This window comes from Mycteria americana, chromosome 4, assembly GCF_035582795.1.
Source record: "Mycteria americana isolate JAX WOST 10 ecotype Jacksonville Zoo and Gardens chromosome 4, USCA_MyAme_1.0, whole genome shotgun sequence".
Taxonomy (NCBI): Eukaryota; Metazoa; Chordata; class Aves; order Ciconiiformes; family Ciconiidae; genus Mycteria; species Mycteria americana.
In genome coordinates this window covers 86,303,771-86,321,393 of record NC_134368.1, presented here as the reverse complement: position 1 = coordinate 86,321,393, position 17,623 = coordinate 86,303,771, and the positions used below count along the sequence as shown (strand labels likewise).

The window sequence follows — 17,623 nt, the reverse complement described above, 5'->3', positions numbered from 1 at the left end:
TTCTCTATCAGCTGTACAGTAAGTAGGACTAATAATTCTCCTAAGTAGTGCAACTAGTTTTACTAAGTAGTCATAGGACAGAAGCAAGCGAGAACACATAACATTCAGAAGACTTTAATACTGCTTCAAGGCAAAACATAATATACAGAGTAACCCCCTTAACCTAGTACAAAAATACTGTGCCCAGAAACTATATATTTGTTCAAATATTTTTAAAAGATAAAAGAATACAAATGGACAAACTCAGTGGCTAGTGACTGTGATTAAGATTTTTATTAAACTATAATAGAAATGTATATTAAAACTATTTACAGTGCATTTCACACTACATTCTTTAAGAGACACATGCAGGTGTCTGCCACGTGAATACATAGAGGGCTCAAATTCTAACTTCAGTTACATCTGTAAGGTACCTTGGGCATCAGCAGGAATAGCTGAATACAGCAAAGAGCAGGTGAGGCAGGTGTTACCAAGGGTAAGAGTTTGGTCCCTCTTTATAGGTAAAAAAGGTGGATTTGACCCATTCTTTCACTTTCTATACAGCTCAATCCAGCTCCCACTGAGGTAAATGGGAATCACGTAATTGACTTCAAATGGGCATGTGAGCATGCCTTAGGCCCTGGCATGACAAGCTCATGCTGTGAAAGTTAGTGGAAACTAGCTATTATATAGCATTGTCACATAAATATACATTTACAAACAGTGGTACTTAGATACGAGTTTCTCTATGGAAACAAACTTCTTTATGTGGAAAACAAACTTTCCCATGCAATTTCCATTCATCTAGCAATGACAAAGATAAAATACCTTGCTGCCACAATTTGCTGTATTTAGCAAGTGTCACTCATTACCAGGCCAGATTCTGTGATGTTTCTTGTTCCTGTGAAAGTCCAAACCAAAAAATCCAGCCCTCATTATTTACCATGCTCTGGCCAAACTAATTTTTTTATTCAAGCTCCAATGTTCAAGCTTATCTTTCAAATTAGTGCAAGTCCCTGAAGAAGTACAGCAGGGAACTGTGAAATAAAGCCGAAACCTTGTGGAATGTAAACTGCATGTGATTTGACATGAAGAAGAAACTACAGCATCACAGAGACAAGGCTCCTAACTAAAGCTAATGTATAAATTCGCCTGAAATACTAGGTCTCTAGAAAACCTTTAAAAATATATGAATTTAGTATGAGTGAGGCATTTTTTCCATCAAAACTCTCTGCTATTTTCTTATGCATAACTGCAAGGGGCACCAACCAGATCACTCAGGCAACATCCCCTAATTTTAAGGAGCTAGATCTGACTCTTCATAATCTTTCTGTATAATGGGTTGGAAAATCAGTTACCTTGTAATTTTGGAAGATCTTATATATGAATTAGACAGTGTTCTGATTTTGTCAGTTTGTGCCACAGCCAGATAAAATGCATTGGATTGGAGTTCTAAAGTTTATCTTTACATGCACGCAATTTTCAGAGGTTGATGCATAAAATCAGACTTCAGTCCTCTCTTCTAAGAGAGATCAGCTGCTCATCAATGGAATAGATTATTCACTTTTATCACTAGCCCACTTGTACTTGTATTCTGTGAAGATATCAGAGTAATCTACTCTTAACTTTAAACTGCTACTAATTAAAAATCAATAACATCTCCAAAATCAACATTACATTATTTTCCCCTCCTTTCTTTTATTGTGTGAGATAATAGAAAACCTAGACATTCTACAGCTAATATTGAACACGTGACTAACTTGTTGGAAAAGAAGTACTACCTACAGCTTAAGAGCCTCACGGTTATTTTTAATTAGAAGAGGTAGGGTTAATCAGTGATTTTGTGTATGTTAATACGTATGACAAATAATTTTTTCAGAAGGGGAACAAAAACAGAAAGAAAAGTGTACTCTAAGCGTTAAACTGTGGAGTGACTTTAAAAGAAAATATGTCCACGTCTAAGAGCAAGTAGGATACTAACTTAGATGTCTTCATTGAGACAAGTATTAAAAATTAGCGGGAGAAATTCTGTAACCGAAGACTTAAATATCAGATTTCACAATGGCTTTAATGGACTTAAGACTGAACTGACAAAGTGATAAAACTCCATTTCAGCTTATTTCTTGTACAATCCACACTGATTACTTTAGCTAGACAATAAAAATTGGGGAGAATATGTTTGAGACCTGACTAAAATAATTAGATATGCAACTCATTATGAAATTAATGGCAGCTGCATGGCTGTAATCCACTAGCTGGGTTTGAAAATGTTGAATTCTGAAGGCAATGAATTTCAGGCAGAAAACAGCCTGGCTTTTTTTCATATTGTCACCTATCTACATTACGAAAAGAACGAGCAATTTCTGCAAACAGTTCAGACAAAACTATGACACAAAACCAGCACACTCTGACTTTGCCTTCAGGCAGAGTAAAACTATATAAACAATTTGATTACTCTCTGAAATGTCATGAAGTACAGCAATCTATGCTTTTAAGGTTCTTAAACCAGTAGTGTAAAGGGTTTGGTTTTGTAGAAATATATAGAGATACAGGTGTATTATGACATTTAAATGGTTTATTTGCTAGGAACTGTGTTTCTATTTATGTTCCAATCTTTGTAGTGGAAGAAATTCTGTGGGATAAATGTCTACAGATATGTAATTAAATATATGCACATAGTGTATAACTGTGTTCATTTTAAGTGAACCTTTGAAAAAATGCAACGTCATGTCCATTTTTCTCAAATCAAAGGTATGAATCCAGCACTCCTTTGTAGTAGTTATAAGTTTAAGTCATAATAAAGTTTTGCTGAACATACAATATAGCAAAGAAATACTGGGATCTTAATGTAAATGATACGTCACTACACTGTAATATCACCATAGTTGATTTGCTGTGTTGTCACCATGAATTACTAGTCTCAACCATACTAGCAAGAATACACCTTTATATACATATACTTTATTCATATTTATATTAAATACGTATCTCATCAGTTAGCGTAATAATTATATTTCAGTATCTCAAGCATTCAAGGAAAAGAATATGCAAGGACTATGCAAATCCTGAAGCAAAGTTTCCTATTTATCAAAAAGTACCTAAAAACTTTTTTTTGGGGGGGAGGATATTGGGGGGGCAGGCTGCTGTCATTTTTCTGCATAGCTATGACATACTACATACATACATTGTATGTAGTAAAAAATACACATATGGAGCACTGCATAACAGTAGCCCTAGAATTCTTAATTATTGTTGACCTCCATACTTTTTTTGAAAATCTGGAAAAAAAGAAATCAGGAGAAATACTTTTGTAGAAAAATGTTTTCAAATGCAGCTGCAGTAAAATATTATTGGTAGTCATTAGAGAAGTTTGAGATAGGATTTAATCAGTGACAAATAATTTAGGTTAGCAGAAATGCTGCAGACTATCAGAATACCTTATTCTACATTTAAAAAAATTGACTATGAAACTCAGTATTGTCAAACATTTTGAAACATTTGCTTCATCTTTTGTTAGCGTCTGGTATAGTTTATCCAAATGCAGAGACTGATAAAAAGAGGTCGTTTTCACTGTCTTTCTGACCAGCTCTTACAAGGGGGGATTGATCATCTCCTCGGAAGAAGAATTTATTGCGGTTTCCAACTAGAAATTTTTGGATTACTGTGATACAAATAAACTCCCACACTTCAAAGTACAATCCCAAATGTATTACTTTTGCCTAACACTATTGCTGATTTTAACTGAAAAATCATTACTACAGATTAAAAAACAGTAATATTTTCTGTGTCTCTGTGCAGCCGAAGTTACACCTACTGCTAACCAATCTTAGACTGCTGACATTAGTCTCCTAATCCTGTCTACCCAAAGAATAGTACTCTCTTCGTATTACTCTTTTGGGGCTTGTCTAATGTGTGTATTTTCTTGTATTGGTTCCCAATTCAAAACAATTTTTATTAGTCATCTTTATTTAAATATCAACATTGCTTTTTTTACTAGTGCAAGTTAATTGATTTCTACGTTTCTGAATGTTAATGCCTCATATACAAATGGCAAACCCCTATAACATTCTCAGCTATTTTTGCTTTCAGTATTCTTTTTTCCTGTTCCTTTAAGACACTGTGATGAATCATTGTTAACATTGACTAATGCTAAAAATGATTTTTAAAAGACGTTAACATAAAACTTTCTTCAAAGTGGTCATAGCCATTCATAGTAGCACTGGCCTAAAGAATCAGTCAGTGATAGTCACTAGCAGTGTGCCATTCCTGCATCATTCTGATTCAGATTTTCATCTCTCGCTCTTGCAGTCACATTCTCTTCTACTCTTCCTGCCCGTGATGCAGTCTGTTGGTTATGATGATGTTAAATTCAACTTCCAAATGAAGTTAAAACCAGCATATAAAAATGATCCTGTTTAGTTTCCATTTCTCTGTGTGCTTCTTGCAGCTTTCTATGGGAGCCATTCTTCCATGGCAGCCTGTCAGTTATGCTGTGACATTTCATCAATCTTCAAGCAGTTTCCGTTATTCATGGATAATTACGACACTTCTACCACAAAACTCCTGAGACCCCCATTGCCTAGTAATTCACAGGGTTTTTAAAAATTTCTCCAAATGTAAGACATTTGCTAAGACATTCCTCTAATATGGAAAAAACTACTGGGTGCACAGATTCAGGGGCTTTTTCACTTCGAAGCCCAGTTCTATCTCCTGAAAGGGGTTAGCCTAGTGTATGCTGGATTAGGCTCTCCAGAGTTAGTCCCAATCTTTCCTCTGAACCTCTGGGAAGAGAACAGGCAAGACTGCTCATTACTTTTATAACATAACACAGCAAGACTGGAAGAGGAAAAAAGGTGCGAAATGCAGTAGTCTTTAAGATACTGGCCACAACATCTGATCACTAAACAACTATATACATCTATAAAGTAATAGGCTCTCGGGGACAGTCGAGTAACTGCACTCGTACCTTCTTGTGGAACAAGGTAGCAAACACTACCCTTGCAGATCTTTTTCCATCTCAATCAGATGTAATAAAAGAAACATACTATCTTTATATAACCTTGGCATATACATTGTCATGCTATATCTTGAAATGTGGCAAAACATAAGCCAAATTCATACAGTGTTTAGCATAATGCAGTACTCCCCTATTACTATGTCTTTATGTGAATTTAAGCTTGTGGTTGTGAAATCAGCATCTCAGTTCCGTTTGGCTTGATTGCTTTCTCCATTAATCAGATTCTTCTCTTGTTGTTCAGCTAAGGATTGCCATTTCTGCCTATTTTTTCTACAGCCATCCAGTAAAGGGTAGCAGGCCTCTGACACATGCGTTAGGGCCTGAAATAAATTAAGAACATGTAAAACAGATTACATTTAACAACAAAGTAAGTGTTTTTAAAGATGACCATGAGAGTGACCAGAATGATTGAAATACGAGGTCTATCTATAATTGAAATTGAACTTGTATTTTGAACTTCAAGGAAGGTTTCCTGCTGCACATCAAACATGAACACCATTACCAGGCACTAGTGCAGATTAGACCGAGCGGCAGTGTCCATACCGCACTTGATACATAGGTGCAGAAGGAACCACGATAAGTTTGTTGTATTATGCCCAAATGACCTGTCCAGTATTCCTAGGCAAGTACTACGCATGGACTTTGTTTGCAAACCAGTCCTTTGAATGTATAGCAAAGTTGGTCATAAGGGTGACCTTGGAATGGTAATCAGACACAGAGCAGGTATAGTCAATGGGACCATATTCACTGACAGTGTATCAACTGATTCAGAGGACTTCTCCCAGAAATATTTGAATTCAAGACAGTTAGCACATGATAGATTAATTACATTTGACACTTAGTGCCTTTTAGGAGTAACTGTGACAAGTCAATCAAGTATTTTTCATGATGTGGCTGTGTTACTATATCAGAGTGAAGGAAAACTGGATTCTGGTATTTAAATATAGAATTGAAAAAATAAAAGAACAATTCATAAGCATTTTTGTATGGTTTTCTTTCCTGATGGAAGTGATGAAAATGTATCCTCAGACTATGACAGTCAGTCCTTACTTGCATAAAGGGTTCTGTTGGCTTTTGGAATGAAGTCACACTATTCAGAAGTGTCAAGTGGGAGTTTAATAGTTCAGACAGTGTGGGGCAATAAAGTATGGGAAAGAATGTTTGAGCCCACTGATTCTATAACTACTATGACCGACTGCAAAGTATACAGAGAAGAATCCTGGCCCCTCTGCTGGTCACTATACAAAACATAAAATCAGTCAGAATTTCACACAGAATTCAGGTCTCATTCAAATAAAGTGAGGTTAGCAATGTCTAGTTCTCTTGTAACTTTACATAGGGACCCCACTGAATTATCAGCTTGTATAAATCTTCATAGCTCCTTTTGGCTTTATAGACTGCTTCATTAGTTCCAGTAAACTTAATCAAATTATTCTTGATTTACACCACTATAAGAACGGGGCTGTCAAATATCTCTGGAGTTTTCCTGTTTTATTTATCAGAATATATCTAAACAGCATTTAGAACTGCTAAATGGTACTTTTTTCAATTAAAAAATGAAGAGAATGAAACACATTTCTCTTATTTTTTCAGATTTCTGAACGTAAAGGGAAGACTTGTAGATTATTCAGTTTAACTGCACTGGTTACCTAGCTAACACAAGCCACAAAACTTCAGTTCATTGGGATCTGACCTACTCTGAATAACATGGTAAGTCACATACTTGCAGTGCCATATTGGGAACTCATCTCTGTTTGCATTTTGTGTCAAATTCCTACTGACTGGATGAAAGCTAAGAAAACAGTGAAAAGGCTGTCATTACAACCCTGTTTATTGTTTGCTTTTATAGCATTAGAACATTGGAGAGTGAACTGTGTGCTTGATCATTTTCAAAGTAACATTGAAGTTGTTTATACGTTTTACCATTTATTACTCATTGAAGAAAACAAAAACCTGTGTAAGCAGGTAATATCCCCTACCTGTACTCCAGTCAAAATAAACAAACACTGGATCAGCTCAAACCCTAGCCCCTTCCTTGGATTTACCAGTACTGTTACGCGTTTTGTCACTTCCTCATAGGCTCCCCATCCTCTTCAGTGCTCTCTGCCCCTGCAGGTAAGTCACTCTCACTTATCTGTCAGGTTAGGACACGTGCTGGCATACTCTGAGTCTATAAAAGTCCCAGACACTGTCAGCCTGCCATGTGCTGTTCCAGTTCAGGTCAGACTTTGAGACAAGATGACAAGTAAGACTGATACACTGAAAGCTCTAAGAGGCAACATGTTCTGAACAAAAAGATGCTGCTTATACTCCCCTCCTGTGGACGTAGCATCTCCTCTTTCCTCCAAATTAAGGAGAAGGGAGAAGACTGGAGAAAAGGAGGCTGAGGGGAGACCTTATCGCTTTCTGCAGCTACCTGAAAGGAGGTTGTAGAGAGGTGGGGGTCGCTCTCTTCTCCCAGGTAACAAGTGATAGGACGAGAGGAAATGGCCTCAGGTTGCGCCAGGGGAGGTTTAGACTGGATATTAGGAAATTTTACTTCCCTGAAAGGGTTATCAAGCATTGGAACAGGCTGCCCAGGGAAGTGGTTGAGTCGCCATCCCTGGAAGTATTTAAAAGACGTTTGGATGTGGTGCTTAGGGACATGGTGTAGTGGTGGTCTTCGTAGTGTTAGGTTTACGGTTGGACTCGATGATCTTAAAGGTCTTTTCCAACCTATACGATTCTGTGATTCTGTGACTCCAGACATTTAGAGGTGCTTTTGGCTGCTAACCAGGAATGGCTTTGCATTCACTGTGGCATAACAAAGCTGCAGTTACAAAGCAGGGGCACAGTAGCTAGAAATTACTCATGCACCTCATTTCCTTGCAGGAACTGTACAGGAGCTGGGTACAGTTTGGACTAGTATCACTTGGTAACTGTTGATGTAGGCTGCAGTGCATATTTCAGAGTAAATAACTGAAAATTTTCTGGTCTTTTCATAAACGGAAAAGTAAAGCCCTCCCCTAAGAAAAAGTATAGAAGTTCAGGCTCTGGAGCTGTGGGCATTCGAACCTGCTCAGGTGTTCTGTTCAAAGAATTTTCTGTTTGTATAGCCTGTGCCTTTCCACAGATACTCAGTCTTCTTTCAGTGGCCTACCTCCTACTGGAGACAGTTTTCTGAGGCTTTCCCAGCAAAGGCTGCCTTATTTTGCTGACAAACACTTTCTACAGCACAGAAACATGTGAGTTTCAGGGGCAGCAGCTAGTAGCTCCCTCTCCTTCCTCTATCCTTGTTTCCTTCTAACTGGTGGATGTGGATTCTTTTTAGAAAAGTTTACTGTGTAAGAGGGAAAAATTCGAGTAATCACCTTGTTCCTCCCACTGGAAGATTCTTAAGAGTTAGGCTATCTGTTCCTCACCTTTCTTTTTCTCACCTCAGTTCCTGTAAAATACTTGCTACAGTCCCAATGAACAGGCTTTCACTCTAGTGCTTTACTGGTTTAAAAAAATAAGAAATCTTTATGTTTTGTTTCACACTATATCTGGCCAAGTATCTGCTTATACAGTTTGTGACCAGGATGAAAAACATTTCAATGAATTCTCTCATGCACTGCTTTTGTGTGTGATGAAAGAGAAAGAAAAAAAATGGGATGGGAAATGTTAAACTCAGGTAAATTTCCTATATTACCTTTTGCATGAAGAATTCTGAATTCTTTAAAACTCTTAAAACAACACTTTTTATCAATGCACTACATGGATACCATTCTTTTCCTAGATAGCAAAGCATTAGTTTTGTGACTTTACCTGATGATCACAGCAACTCACTGGAGCTGCTGGAATCCAGAATATAACCTAGGGATCTAATACCAAGTGCAGAGAGCACAGCAATTACCACTAGGTTTTAAAAAATTATAACAAAATACATTAATCAGACAAACATACCATTAATGATAAATACTAATTTCTTCAACTGAATAATGAACCATATGTAATATATAATAAAAAAATCTTTTTTAACTAAAAGACTAGTTTTTTATTTGATTTTTATTCTAATTTTAAATCCGCATCTATTAGAGGCTACAGTAAGCAGTTCTGGTTTTAGATATTTGCAATTCTTTCTCAGGCACCATACCTCATACAGCTGCAAACAAACAGCATCTATGAATCCAACCTGCATGCTGGGAATTTTATTTTTCTTCTCTCTGTTCATTAGATCCTGCAGATAAGAAGTAAGCAAGCTCTCTTTAAATGCATTAAATAACAAACTCAGCCAAAACCAAAGAGACAGGCTGGAATTAAAAAGCAGCACCTTAAAAAGCACAGCAAGCTCAACACAGCAGGGTATCAGTACACGTGTTACAATGCAGGTAATTTGACTGCATGACTTGCCTTAGGAGATTGTCTTTGGACTGACAGAGCCCAAATAACTAGATGAATAGACAAGCTAGGTTGAGAATAGGTACCAATTTAGGAATGTATTTCCTAGACAATTTAGTAATACCAATTTAGAAGAAATAATGCTCTCTGTTCTTCTGGTTCAGAGATAACGACACACTGCTGGTGTTAGGGAACCGCAGAAGAAAACTGACTGCTAGGAAGACAGGGAAGGAGTTGGTCCTATATTCTGGTCAGTGGGAGAAATTGTGGCTTTGAAAGGAATGTGAAGTGCTGTTTGTAGAAGCCATTTTGAAAGAGGTGATTCTGCAAGATTCTGCCACTTACTGTTGGTTCTATGTTGAGTTCCTCCCGCTCTTTATCTCCTTGATCAAAGAACTCAGTAGCTACAAGCTCAGCAGTCTGTAAGAGATTTCACACATTGAGAACTCTAAAAGTTTGTTTGCTACCTACAGTCAAAACTGTTTCCTGTGTTTCCTGTCTCTCCTCAGGATATAATGAACTGGGACCCCCCATAAGGAGACTCTCCAGCTTAACAGCTAGCTTTTAGAATTCTTCATGCACACATCTGTGCACAAACAAAATGCCTGCATGTGCTGATATTTACTCTGACAAAGCAAAGTGAATAAAATGGCACATAGCCATCTTACCTCTGATAACAGTTGGAACGATTAACACATAGAAAAAGGTCAGCTGACACTAGTGTGTTGTATCAACTGACTGCCTTGTAGTAACACAGAAATGTTGGAAAGAACAAAGATTCCTGATTTACCTTCAGATTACTGCTAACATGGTGACACAGCTAAATGCACAGATCTTGCTACAAAGACCTGAGGAAGTCTTCAGTCCACATACAGCACTTTGAAGGACTGCTTCCTAAGGCTCTGCATTCCACCACTGCCTTTGCAATAAGGACTGGATGGAGGAAGCAGAAGCCGTTATACGAAGTTTGTATTTAGCAAATCTTAAAATTAAGCATATACCCGTTGCTGAACTGGCCATGGTTTGGTTATGGCTGATAAATCGCAAGCAGTCATCAGCATTGCTCTGTAGAAAAACCAGAAAGAAGTCTATGAATTACTGTATTGTGAAATGTATGTAGCCACCAAGTCAAGTGATTAGTAAAATAGAATCTAAAATTTCAAGGAACATCAAGCTCAGAAAACCAAGTGATATTAAAGCAAAGTTATAAAGGTATCCAAGGCTCGATGATGTGGTAGACTTTCACCTGTGTGAAATGAGCACACAGAAATGAGCACATCTGGACTGGCTCATCTGGTGGATTCACGTCAAATGAAATGTTTGTAAAGAATCAGCTTCAAAACAAACTGCCTGTCCTGAATCTTTAGTTACTGTTTCAGCAATTCAATATTTAAGTATAAAGTATCAACAGCAAAAGAACATGGTACCTAGACAGGAACCCTACACTCTTTAGGAAGAACAGAAATGCTCATTAACTCCACATGCTACTTAACAAAGTTTATTATACAGGTTGCAGACTTAGAAATTCAGACCCAGGGAGTCACTCAGTGCCTACATGCCAGTGCCAGTTTGTACAGGCCCAGAGCACACAGATCTGCTGGTTTTAATGACATTCACAGCAACGTGGCATGGAAAATTGGGTACCTAATGATATTAACTGACGTCTTAATCATTCTGCTTTTACTTACAAAAATAGCTCCTTCTGTGTAGGATCTTCCCAATTAAATTGCTTCTTCCTTAGAAGTTCAAAAAATTCTCCTCTCCTCCTTTAAAAGAAGTTAAACCAAAAGATTTTGCAGCATGCTGACACAATCCAAACATCCAGCAATGACTATCCAGCCAAGCTTGCCTCTGACTTACTTTATGTATAGTGCTAGGTCTGTGGCAAGAATGGCTTGTTTTATCATTTTCAGTGTGGCCTTGTATTCTTCAATGGAAAGGCTGCTGAGAATCTGATTTCCCTTTACGAAAAAACAAAACCAGTGTTATCAGCAAAATGGGCAACAGCACACCAGTTTGCTAAAATGTCTCTTAGATACTAAATCATTATGAGTTGCTTGATGGTATCTGATGTCATTCTTTTACCCTGCTTCCTTTTGCAGATTCCCCAATTTAAAAATAAAAATTCCAGTCTTCTTGAGTAATGACAGAAAGCTGCATAGCAACAGCATAATAATCGACTATTACAAAATGAAACTGCAAGCAGATCGACATCAAAGCCTTTAAGTCCATTTCATTCATCAAAATTAAATTTGCCACTAGCTGTATCGTAGGATTTCTCTTTCCTCTCCCTCCCTCCTCCCTGAAGCAGAAGAACTATAATAGATTCCAGTACCTGCCCATACACCTCACATAAATGAAAATATTTTCTTTTTATGAAGCAACATAAATAACAAGCTATTACATAGAAACTTAAGCTCAGCAGCCCACTGTTAAACCAAAGCACTATGGAGCTGGTGAAATGGCAACTTGCCTCCACTTTTTTTCCTTATTTTCCTGTCTGAATAGGAAAGAATCATTACAATACAAAGGATGCTGGAAGTACCATACCTGTGATACGAAATGAGCAGTGAAAATATACTGCTTTGAAATGATTGTGCATGCTGAGTAACTGGTCTTAGAATTAGTTAATAATATAAAACAAGAAGAATGTAGTTTTATTTGCATATTTACTTAACTTAGGTTTGGCTTTACTTTGGAATGTCAACATTAGCAGTGTTTGGTTTAGCCTCATCAGGACTGCTTTGTGTATGTGTAGGCCAGAATGTTTTTTGAAATGAGAGCAAGGACTTGGGTTTGTTTGGTGGTTCATAAGAGGTCATGAAAACGGCAACAAAGCCTTTTGTTTCCTTTGGTCCAAGGAAGCAGGTACTCAAAAGGATATTAGCAAGGCTTCCCTTATCAGGCAATGCTTGGAAGGGTTTGGTGGCACTCAGCAATGGAACTGTGATTTCAAAACTGCTGCATTTGCTGTCTTTACCCAAAAAGGAATAAAGATCACTTAGGAATGTATAAGGGTGGGAATCTATCCAAAAGCTAAAAATAAAACGTAAAATAGGGAATAGTTTCCTTCAGCATACATGAAAATGTGGCACTCACTGGACTATTCAGGATCATAAGGCATTGATCAAAATGATGATGCTCCATGATGGAGTGGCAATACAGTTGAGCCAGTGGATGTTCGCTTCTGAGGAGTAAAAAGACCCATCAGATGGAGGAATCAAATTAAACATACCACTAATCCAGAAATAACTTCCCATTTAATGTCCTCTTCTCATGATCAGTTTACCCCCACCCACCCATGCTTGTTCTTAACCAGTTCCTTTCCCCCTTCTGTGTAACTGGCCAAACAAAATGCATACATTTGGAAGGATGCAGGGGGAATACAGCTAAAAAGTCAATGCTGTTACTCTGTCAGAGCACAGACAGCTCTAGTTTTCTGCCTTCTGTTACCTGTAGAGACCAGCTGCACACAAGGAGTGAGAATGTAATACAAGGTTTTGTAAAGAGTGAAAGTTCTTGTATGAAAAGGAAAGGCAACAAGAAGGTTCATTCACAAGCAAAATTTAAGTGACAGTTTTGATTTTTGTAACATTTTAAACACTGCCTGGCTTATTTAGTCAGTTCAACTACTGAGCTTGTAAGTAATAATGCAGACCTAATCAGAAGCCCTCTGATACCAATGGAAAAATTCCTGCTGATCTCAGTGGACTCTGGTCCAGGGCCCAAAATGTTGATCAAGTAATTTCCCAGTGTTAGTAACTGTATTGGTACTTCATTCATCACCACTATCTTCGTGACCAAACTACTGCAATATCGTTACCCACCTTTTGCCCAGGATAAAATCCAAAAGGGAAACAAGATATTGGTTGTTCTACAGGCAGTGAAAAACAGGATGAAACCAACTGTGCGGATGCAGAATTTAAAGCTATCTTAGTCTAGAAAATAGAATTTACTGTTTGAGTAGCTTTAGACAAAATACAGAAACTCCTCCTCTCTCAGGATTTCTATTTTCCCCTGTTCCTCATTGCATAATACGGTTCTTAGCTTTTGCTACTGTATCTTCATTTTCAGCCCCTGGTCCCACGTTGCTGTCATCTCTTCAACTAAATCGGGATTCTTTTGGAAGTTGTTTTTGCTGCTGATCCTGAATCTATTACTCTAATTATAATCTGACCTACAAATGTTTAATCATGTAAGAAATTCTTTTTTAGCATATAGTTCCATGGGACTTTTTGTATGGTTAAGGATCATTCACATGAATTAGTGGTTGCAGGATTGGGTCCCTATGTAAGTAAGTGCACACAGAGACTCAAATAAAAGTCACAAGAGGAGACTCCGGGGATTTAAGAAGCACAAAAATGTGGAGAGAAAGATGGAAAGACAAACAAAAACATGGAAAGGGAGATTAAAGGATGCAAGCCCCTGAGGATTATGGGCTGGCTGCCCAGCACCTCCTCAGAGACCACTGCAAAAAGAGTGTAGAGCAAATATGCTTGTGTGTTTCTGTAAGGAAACAAATTGTAGGATGGTGCCAACGCATGCTGGGTGAAATTCCCATTGAGTTAAGTGGGATGCATACTGCGTCCCCTAAAGTTCATCCTGACTGAAGAGAGAAATATGTGAGAAATATCTTAGGTTATCTTCCCAAGTACTGCACCGAACTAGAGCTTGCTCAGTACTTACAGACCCTGGCTGTCTGGGAAGACACAAGTGCTGGAAATAAACTCAGGTCCTACTTCTGTAGTACATAGCATTTCTGTTAAACCACCACGCCAGGCCAAAGGACACCATTGCTTTCTGAACACAGTGGTTTGGTTATGCAGTCTTCATACTCTGTGCCTGCTTACTTTACATGTGGGTTTGGAAGAAAGAGAAAATAAAACCCCTGCATATCTACCAAAAGACCTTTAAGCAGTTCATTTCCTGTAATTTCTACTACCAGGACCATTTTAATTTTTGAAACCCTGTTGCTTAAGAAAATAATCATATGCTAAGTATCCACTCTCCCTACTTCCAAGGAAGAAACAAAAGGGATCCGTTCCTGGAAAAAATAACTTTTCATTTAGATTTAAATGAGGGTTTTAAAAATAAAATTCATGGAACTTTCTATTCAAAAAACATTATTAAGCTGTAATCATCTCCACTTTACAGCATGTGTGAATGTTAGGTTTTGCTGTCTATGAGAATTTCCCAGGACATTTATGAGAGGAGATGACGCATCTCCAGATGTCTTCCAGGAAATTTATTTTTAAATAAATAAAGCAAAAAATAGCTAACGGGTTCCAATCACTGCAAGGCTACAGTTACTGCTGGAATCCCCTATTAGGGAACTAGAAGAAGGTTACTCTCTCAATTTTGTGGGTTTTTTTTTTTTTTTTTTTTTTTTTCTTTACACATCAGTCTTAGTGTTATTCTGAACATATATCTGAAAGGCAGAAATTCTGCTTCAGCTTACTGATTTTCTGCCTTTCAGTATTCTCTGCCTTAGACAAACTTTTCCTCCCCTAGTATCTTACTTTACACACAGTGAGAACAGCAGACCACTTCTTCCAAAGGTAGCTTCAAAACCACTCTCCAACTCTGCCAGAAAAAGATACAAGTATACGTTTCTGGGTATCTTTTCCTCATCTCTGGTCAGATCAGGATACATTGCCATATCACAGTAATCACATTATACCATGTTTTAAGTCAAGCTATTTATTTAATTGAAGAATCATACACTGTTATTTGAAGTGAATACTAAATTCACTGAACAACACATTTTGGGCAGATCTGAAACTATTAATAAAATTCTAAAAAACCAAGTATTTTTAGTTAAAAATGAAAATATGGAGAAAATTTTAGAAGAGTTCAGATGCTTCATTTTGATAACTTCAAAGCAAAATATTTTGTTGAGTTAAAATATTTTGTTTCAAGGTTTTAAAACATATTTTGACTTTTTGCATTGTAAAGGTTTTTCTGTAATTCCACAATTGATCGAAGTTAAAGAGTACAGATAACCCCAAATCAATGCAAATACATTTTTAATGTGATTTTAAATATGTATCTTATCCAAATCAACCTAGAATTCTGGAAGACCATGGCTAAATCATGAGTAAAACAATCAGAGTTCAAAATGGTAGGGAAACACCTTTGTATCAGCTGGCTGCAATCTCAGCTCTGTGCTGGCCCAGACTAAGGGGGGAACAGCTGGTTGGGCAGAGAGCAATCTGAACAGCTGCACGTTTCCTACCCGCTGTTCCTTAGAAGCTGGGACCTTTTGCTGTCACTGTATGGGAAATGGGGGATGGGACATCTGGAACAGGAGCAGGAAGACGCTGCCCCTGCACAGCCTGCAAAGAGTTCACTTCATCTGCCATCGTAGTTAGTCAACGGCTGAGGTTGTGCATCTTTGCTTTGGACTCTTGAATGTTTCTGGCTGTTCTTGCACTTACTGCTTTGTAAAACCTGCTCCTTTGCACAGCCTTACATCATCAAATCAATTAGGTTCTACTTAATTTAGCTCTGTGATTTTGGTATTCATTTGTTTTTATTTAACTTCTCTCAGACTTACCTTTGTATGTAAGAGTTGTTCACTCCCCTGTGATCCAAATCATGGCTTAGAGTTGCTATCAGCAAAGCCAGCGTTTCTAAGTCAGTCAGTTTGCTCTATATGTAAAGAGTAATACAAGAAGTGAGTTAGCTTTGTGACGGGGATTTACTTTGCACAGTGTGTTTTATATCTGCTGTCTTGTCTTTACCCACATAGCAGATAAAGTTCTGGCCTAAGGAGGACAAGGACATAAAATGGTATGCTGAGAATAAGGGTTATCTCTGAAGTTGTGGTGCACCGTAATTATCATTTTCCATAGGCCTCAATGCAGTTTTCAGAGGGAACATTATCTAGCCCTATATATACTGATGAGAAAACTGATACAGAAGAGGCAGTGATTTGCATAATGTCACCTGGCAGTGAAGAGAGAGCATAAGGAATTTTTTAAAATTCTGGCCCCATGACTTAGCTCAGCTCCTCTATTACCTCAAGGGAGTTAGGCTACATTCCCTACGTAGGTATGAAAATTCATTATACAAATGTCCTTGGAATAATCAGAAGGGAAGAATGTCATGCTTTTCATTGATCACTGGACAACTAAATTAACAGAAGTTTAAAACCCATGGAAAACAAAATTAACTAATATCTGACTGATTATTAAAGACTTGATTCTGGAGCTCCAACAAGGATTAGTGGAGAGTTTACGGTTTCTCTTTTGTGACTATTTTGTATCTTTAATATTGTTCAATAGACTTGGATAGAAAATTTATTTAAATCTGTCCAGTGAGAAACAGAGGCTGGACAAAGCTACAGTATTCATGCAGCATTTTGTAACGGGACAAGAATAGCAGGCACAACAGTCAGGACAGGAATTTGAACAGCTAGTGACAGCACTGCCACTGGGGGGCTGTACCCTCTGTACAGTCAAATCCAAATTTTCTTCAAGCAGTTACAACTTCTGTAGATTTGCATCTGCTTTCTAGATTATGAAACCTGTCCTTAGTCTAGTCAAAAGACAAATCAGTTTGGAAATGACTTATTTTATGTTTCTCCTAGGAAGATGTGTCCCCCCAATGCTTGCTTTTCCCCTCAAACTAGAGAAAATGGAGAGACTTATGTTCAGTGCTGTTCTGACTCTAGAATCTAGGACATGAACATCAGTGTGGAGTGAATCCAATGTAGTTAGGAATGAAACAATTTATGGAAATTGCAGTGGAGACTGACAGGATTCCAAAAACAGCAAGCCAGCTATTAGGATCATCAGAGATTGCTGGACCACACACAAAGCGAAACTACCATGTCCATTTTGGTACAGAAGGAATATGAAAGCCCTTGCCTTTGTCTCTTCCAGCACCTTTTGTCTTTTTTTTTAGTGAGACAAAGTTTGTAGAGGAAGGGAATGCCTCTTCATTATTGGTATTGGATTTATTTATTCTCTCAGAAGTGCTTACTGTAAAGTAGTATAAACCAACTACAGTTTGTCTGTAATCAGTTTGATTACAGTTTGTAATTACAGTTTGTCTGTAATCAAACTGCAGAAACACGTGAATTCAGAATGAACAGAAACATTTTGTTTTCTTTAAGAATATAAAACCAAAACCTAAAAATGTATTTTGGAAAAATCTTGAATCAATATCTTGGGGATCATCTAGCCCTTCAGTATTTGTAATAAAGAATGATTAGGCTGGTTTTCAAATTATTAAGTGTCTTTTAAGTGGAAGGTTGAAACATTG

General features: G+C 37.6%; 1 protein-coding gene and 1 long non-coding RNA gene across 8 annotated transcripts in view; one reads left to right on the top strand and one right to left on the bottom strand.

The window, feature by feature from the left end:
- Positions 1 to 17,623, top strand: part of LOC142409526 (uncharacterized) — an 82,761-nt gene that overhangs the window by 14,341 nt on the left and 50,797 nt on the right. The window contains exon 3 of the long non-coding RNA XR_012775671.1: positions 6,590 to 6,706. This is a non-coding gene — a long non-coding RNA (uncharacterized LOC142409526). The remainder of the gene's footprint in view (positions 1 to 6,589; positions 6,707 to 17,623) is intronic.
- PDE5A (phosphodiesterase 5A) overlaps positions 248 to 17,623 on the bottom strand; it is a 70,029-nt gene continuing 52,653 nt past the window's right edge. For all 7 annotated transcript variants that reach the window (XM_075501175.1, XM_075501170.1, XM_075501169.1 and 4 more), the window contains 8 exons: positions 15,912 to 16,006; positions 12,455 to 12,542; positions 11,216 to 11,316; positions 11,044 to 11,121; positions 10,357 to 10,420; positions 9,701 to 9,775; positions 9,111 to 9,194; positions 248 to 5,316 (listed from right to left, as the gene is read on the bottom strand). In XM_075501175.1, the coding sequence (XP_075357290.1) occupies positions 5,179 to 5,316; positions 9,111 to 9,194; positions 9,701 to 9,775; positions 10,357 to 10,420; positions 11,044 to 11,121; positions 11,216 to 11,316; positions 12,455 to 12,542; positions 15,912 to 16,006 (723 nt within the window). In that variant the 3' untranslated portion in view covers positions 248 to 5,178. The remainder of the gene's footprint in view (positions 5,317 to 9,110; positions 9,195 to 9,700; positions 9,776 to 10,356; positions 10,421 to 11,043; positions 11,122 to 11,215; positions 11,317 to 12,454; positions 12,543 to 15,911; positions 16,007 to 17,623) is intronic.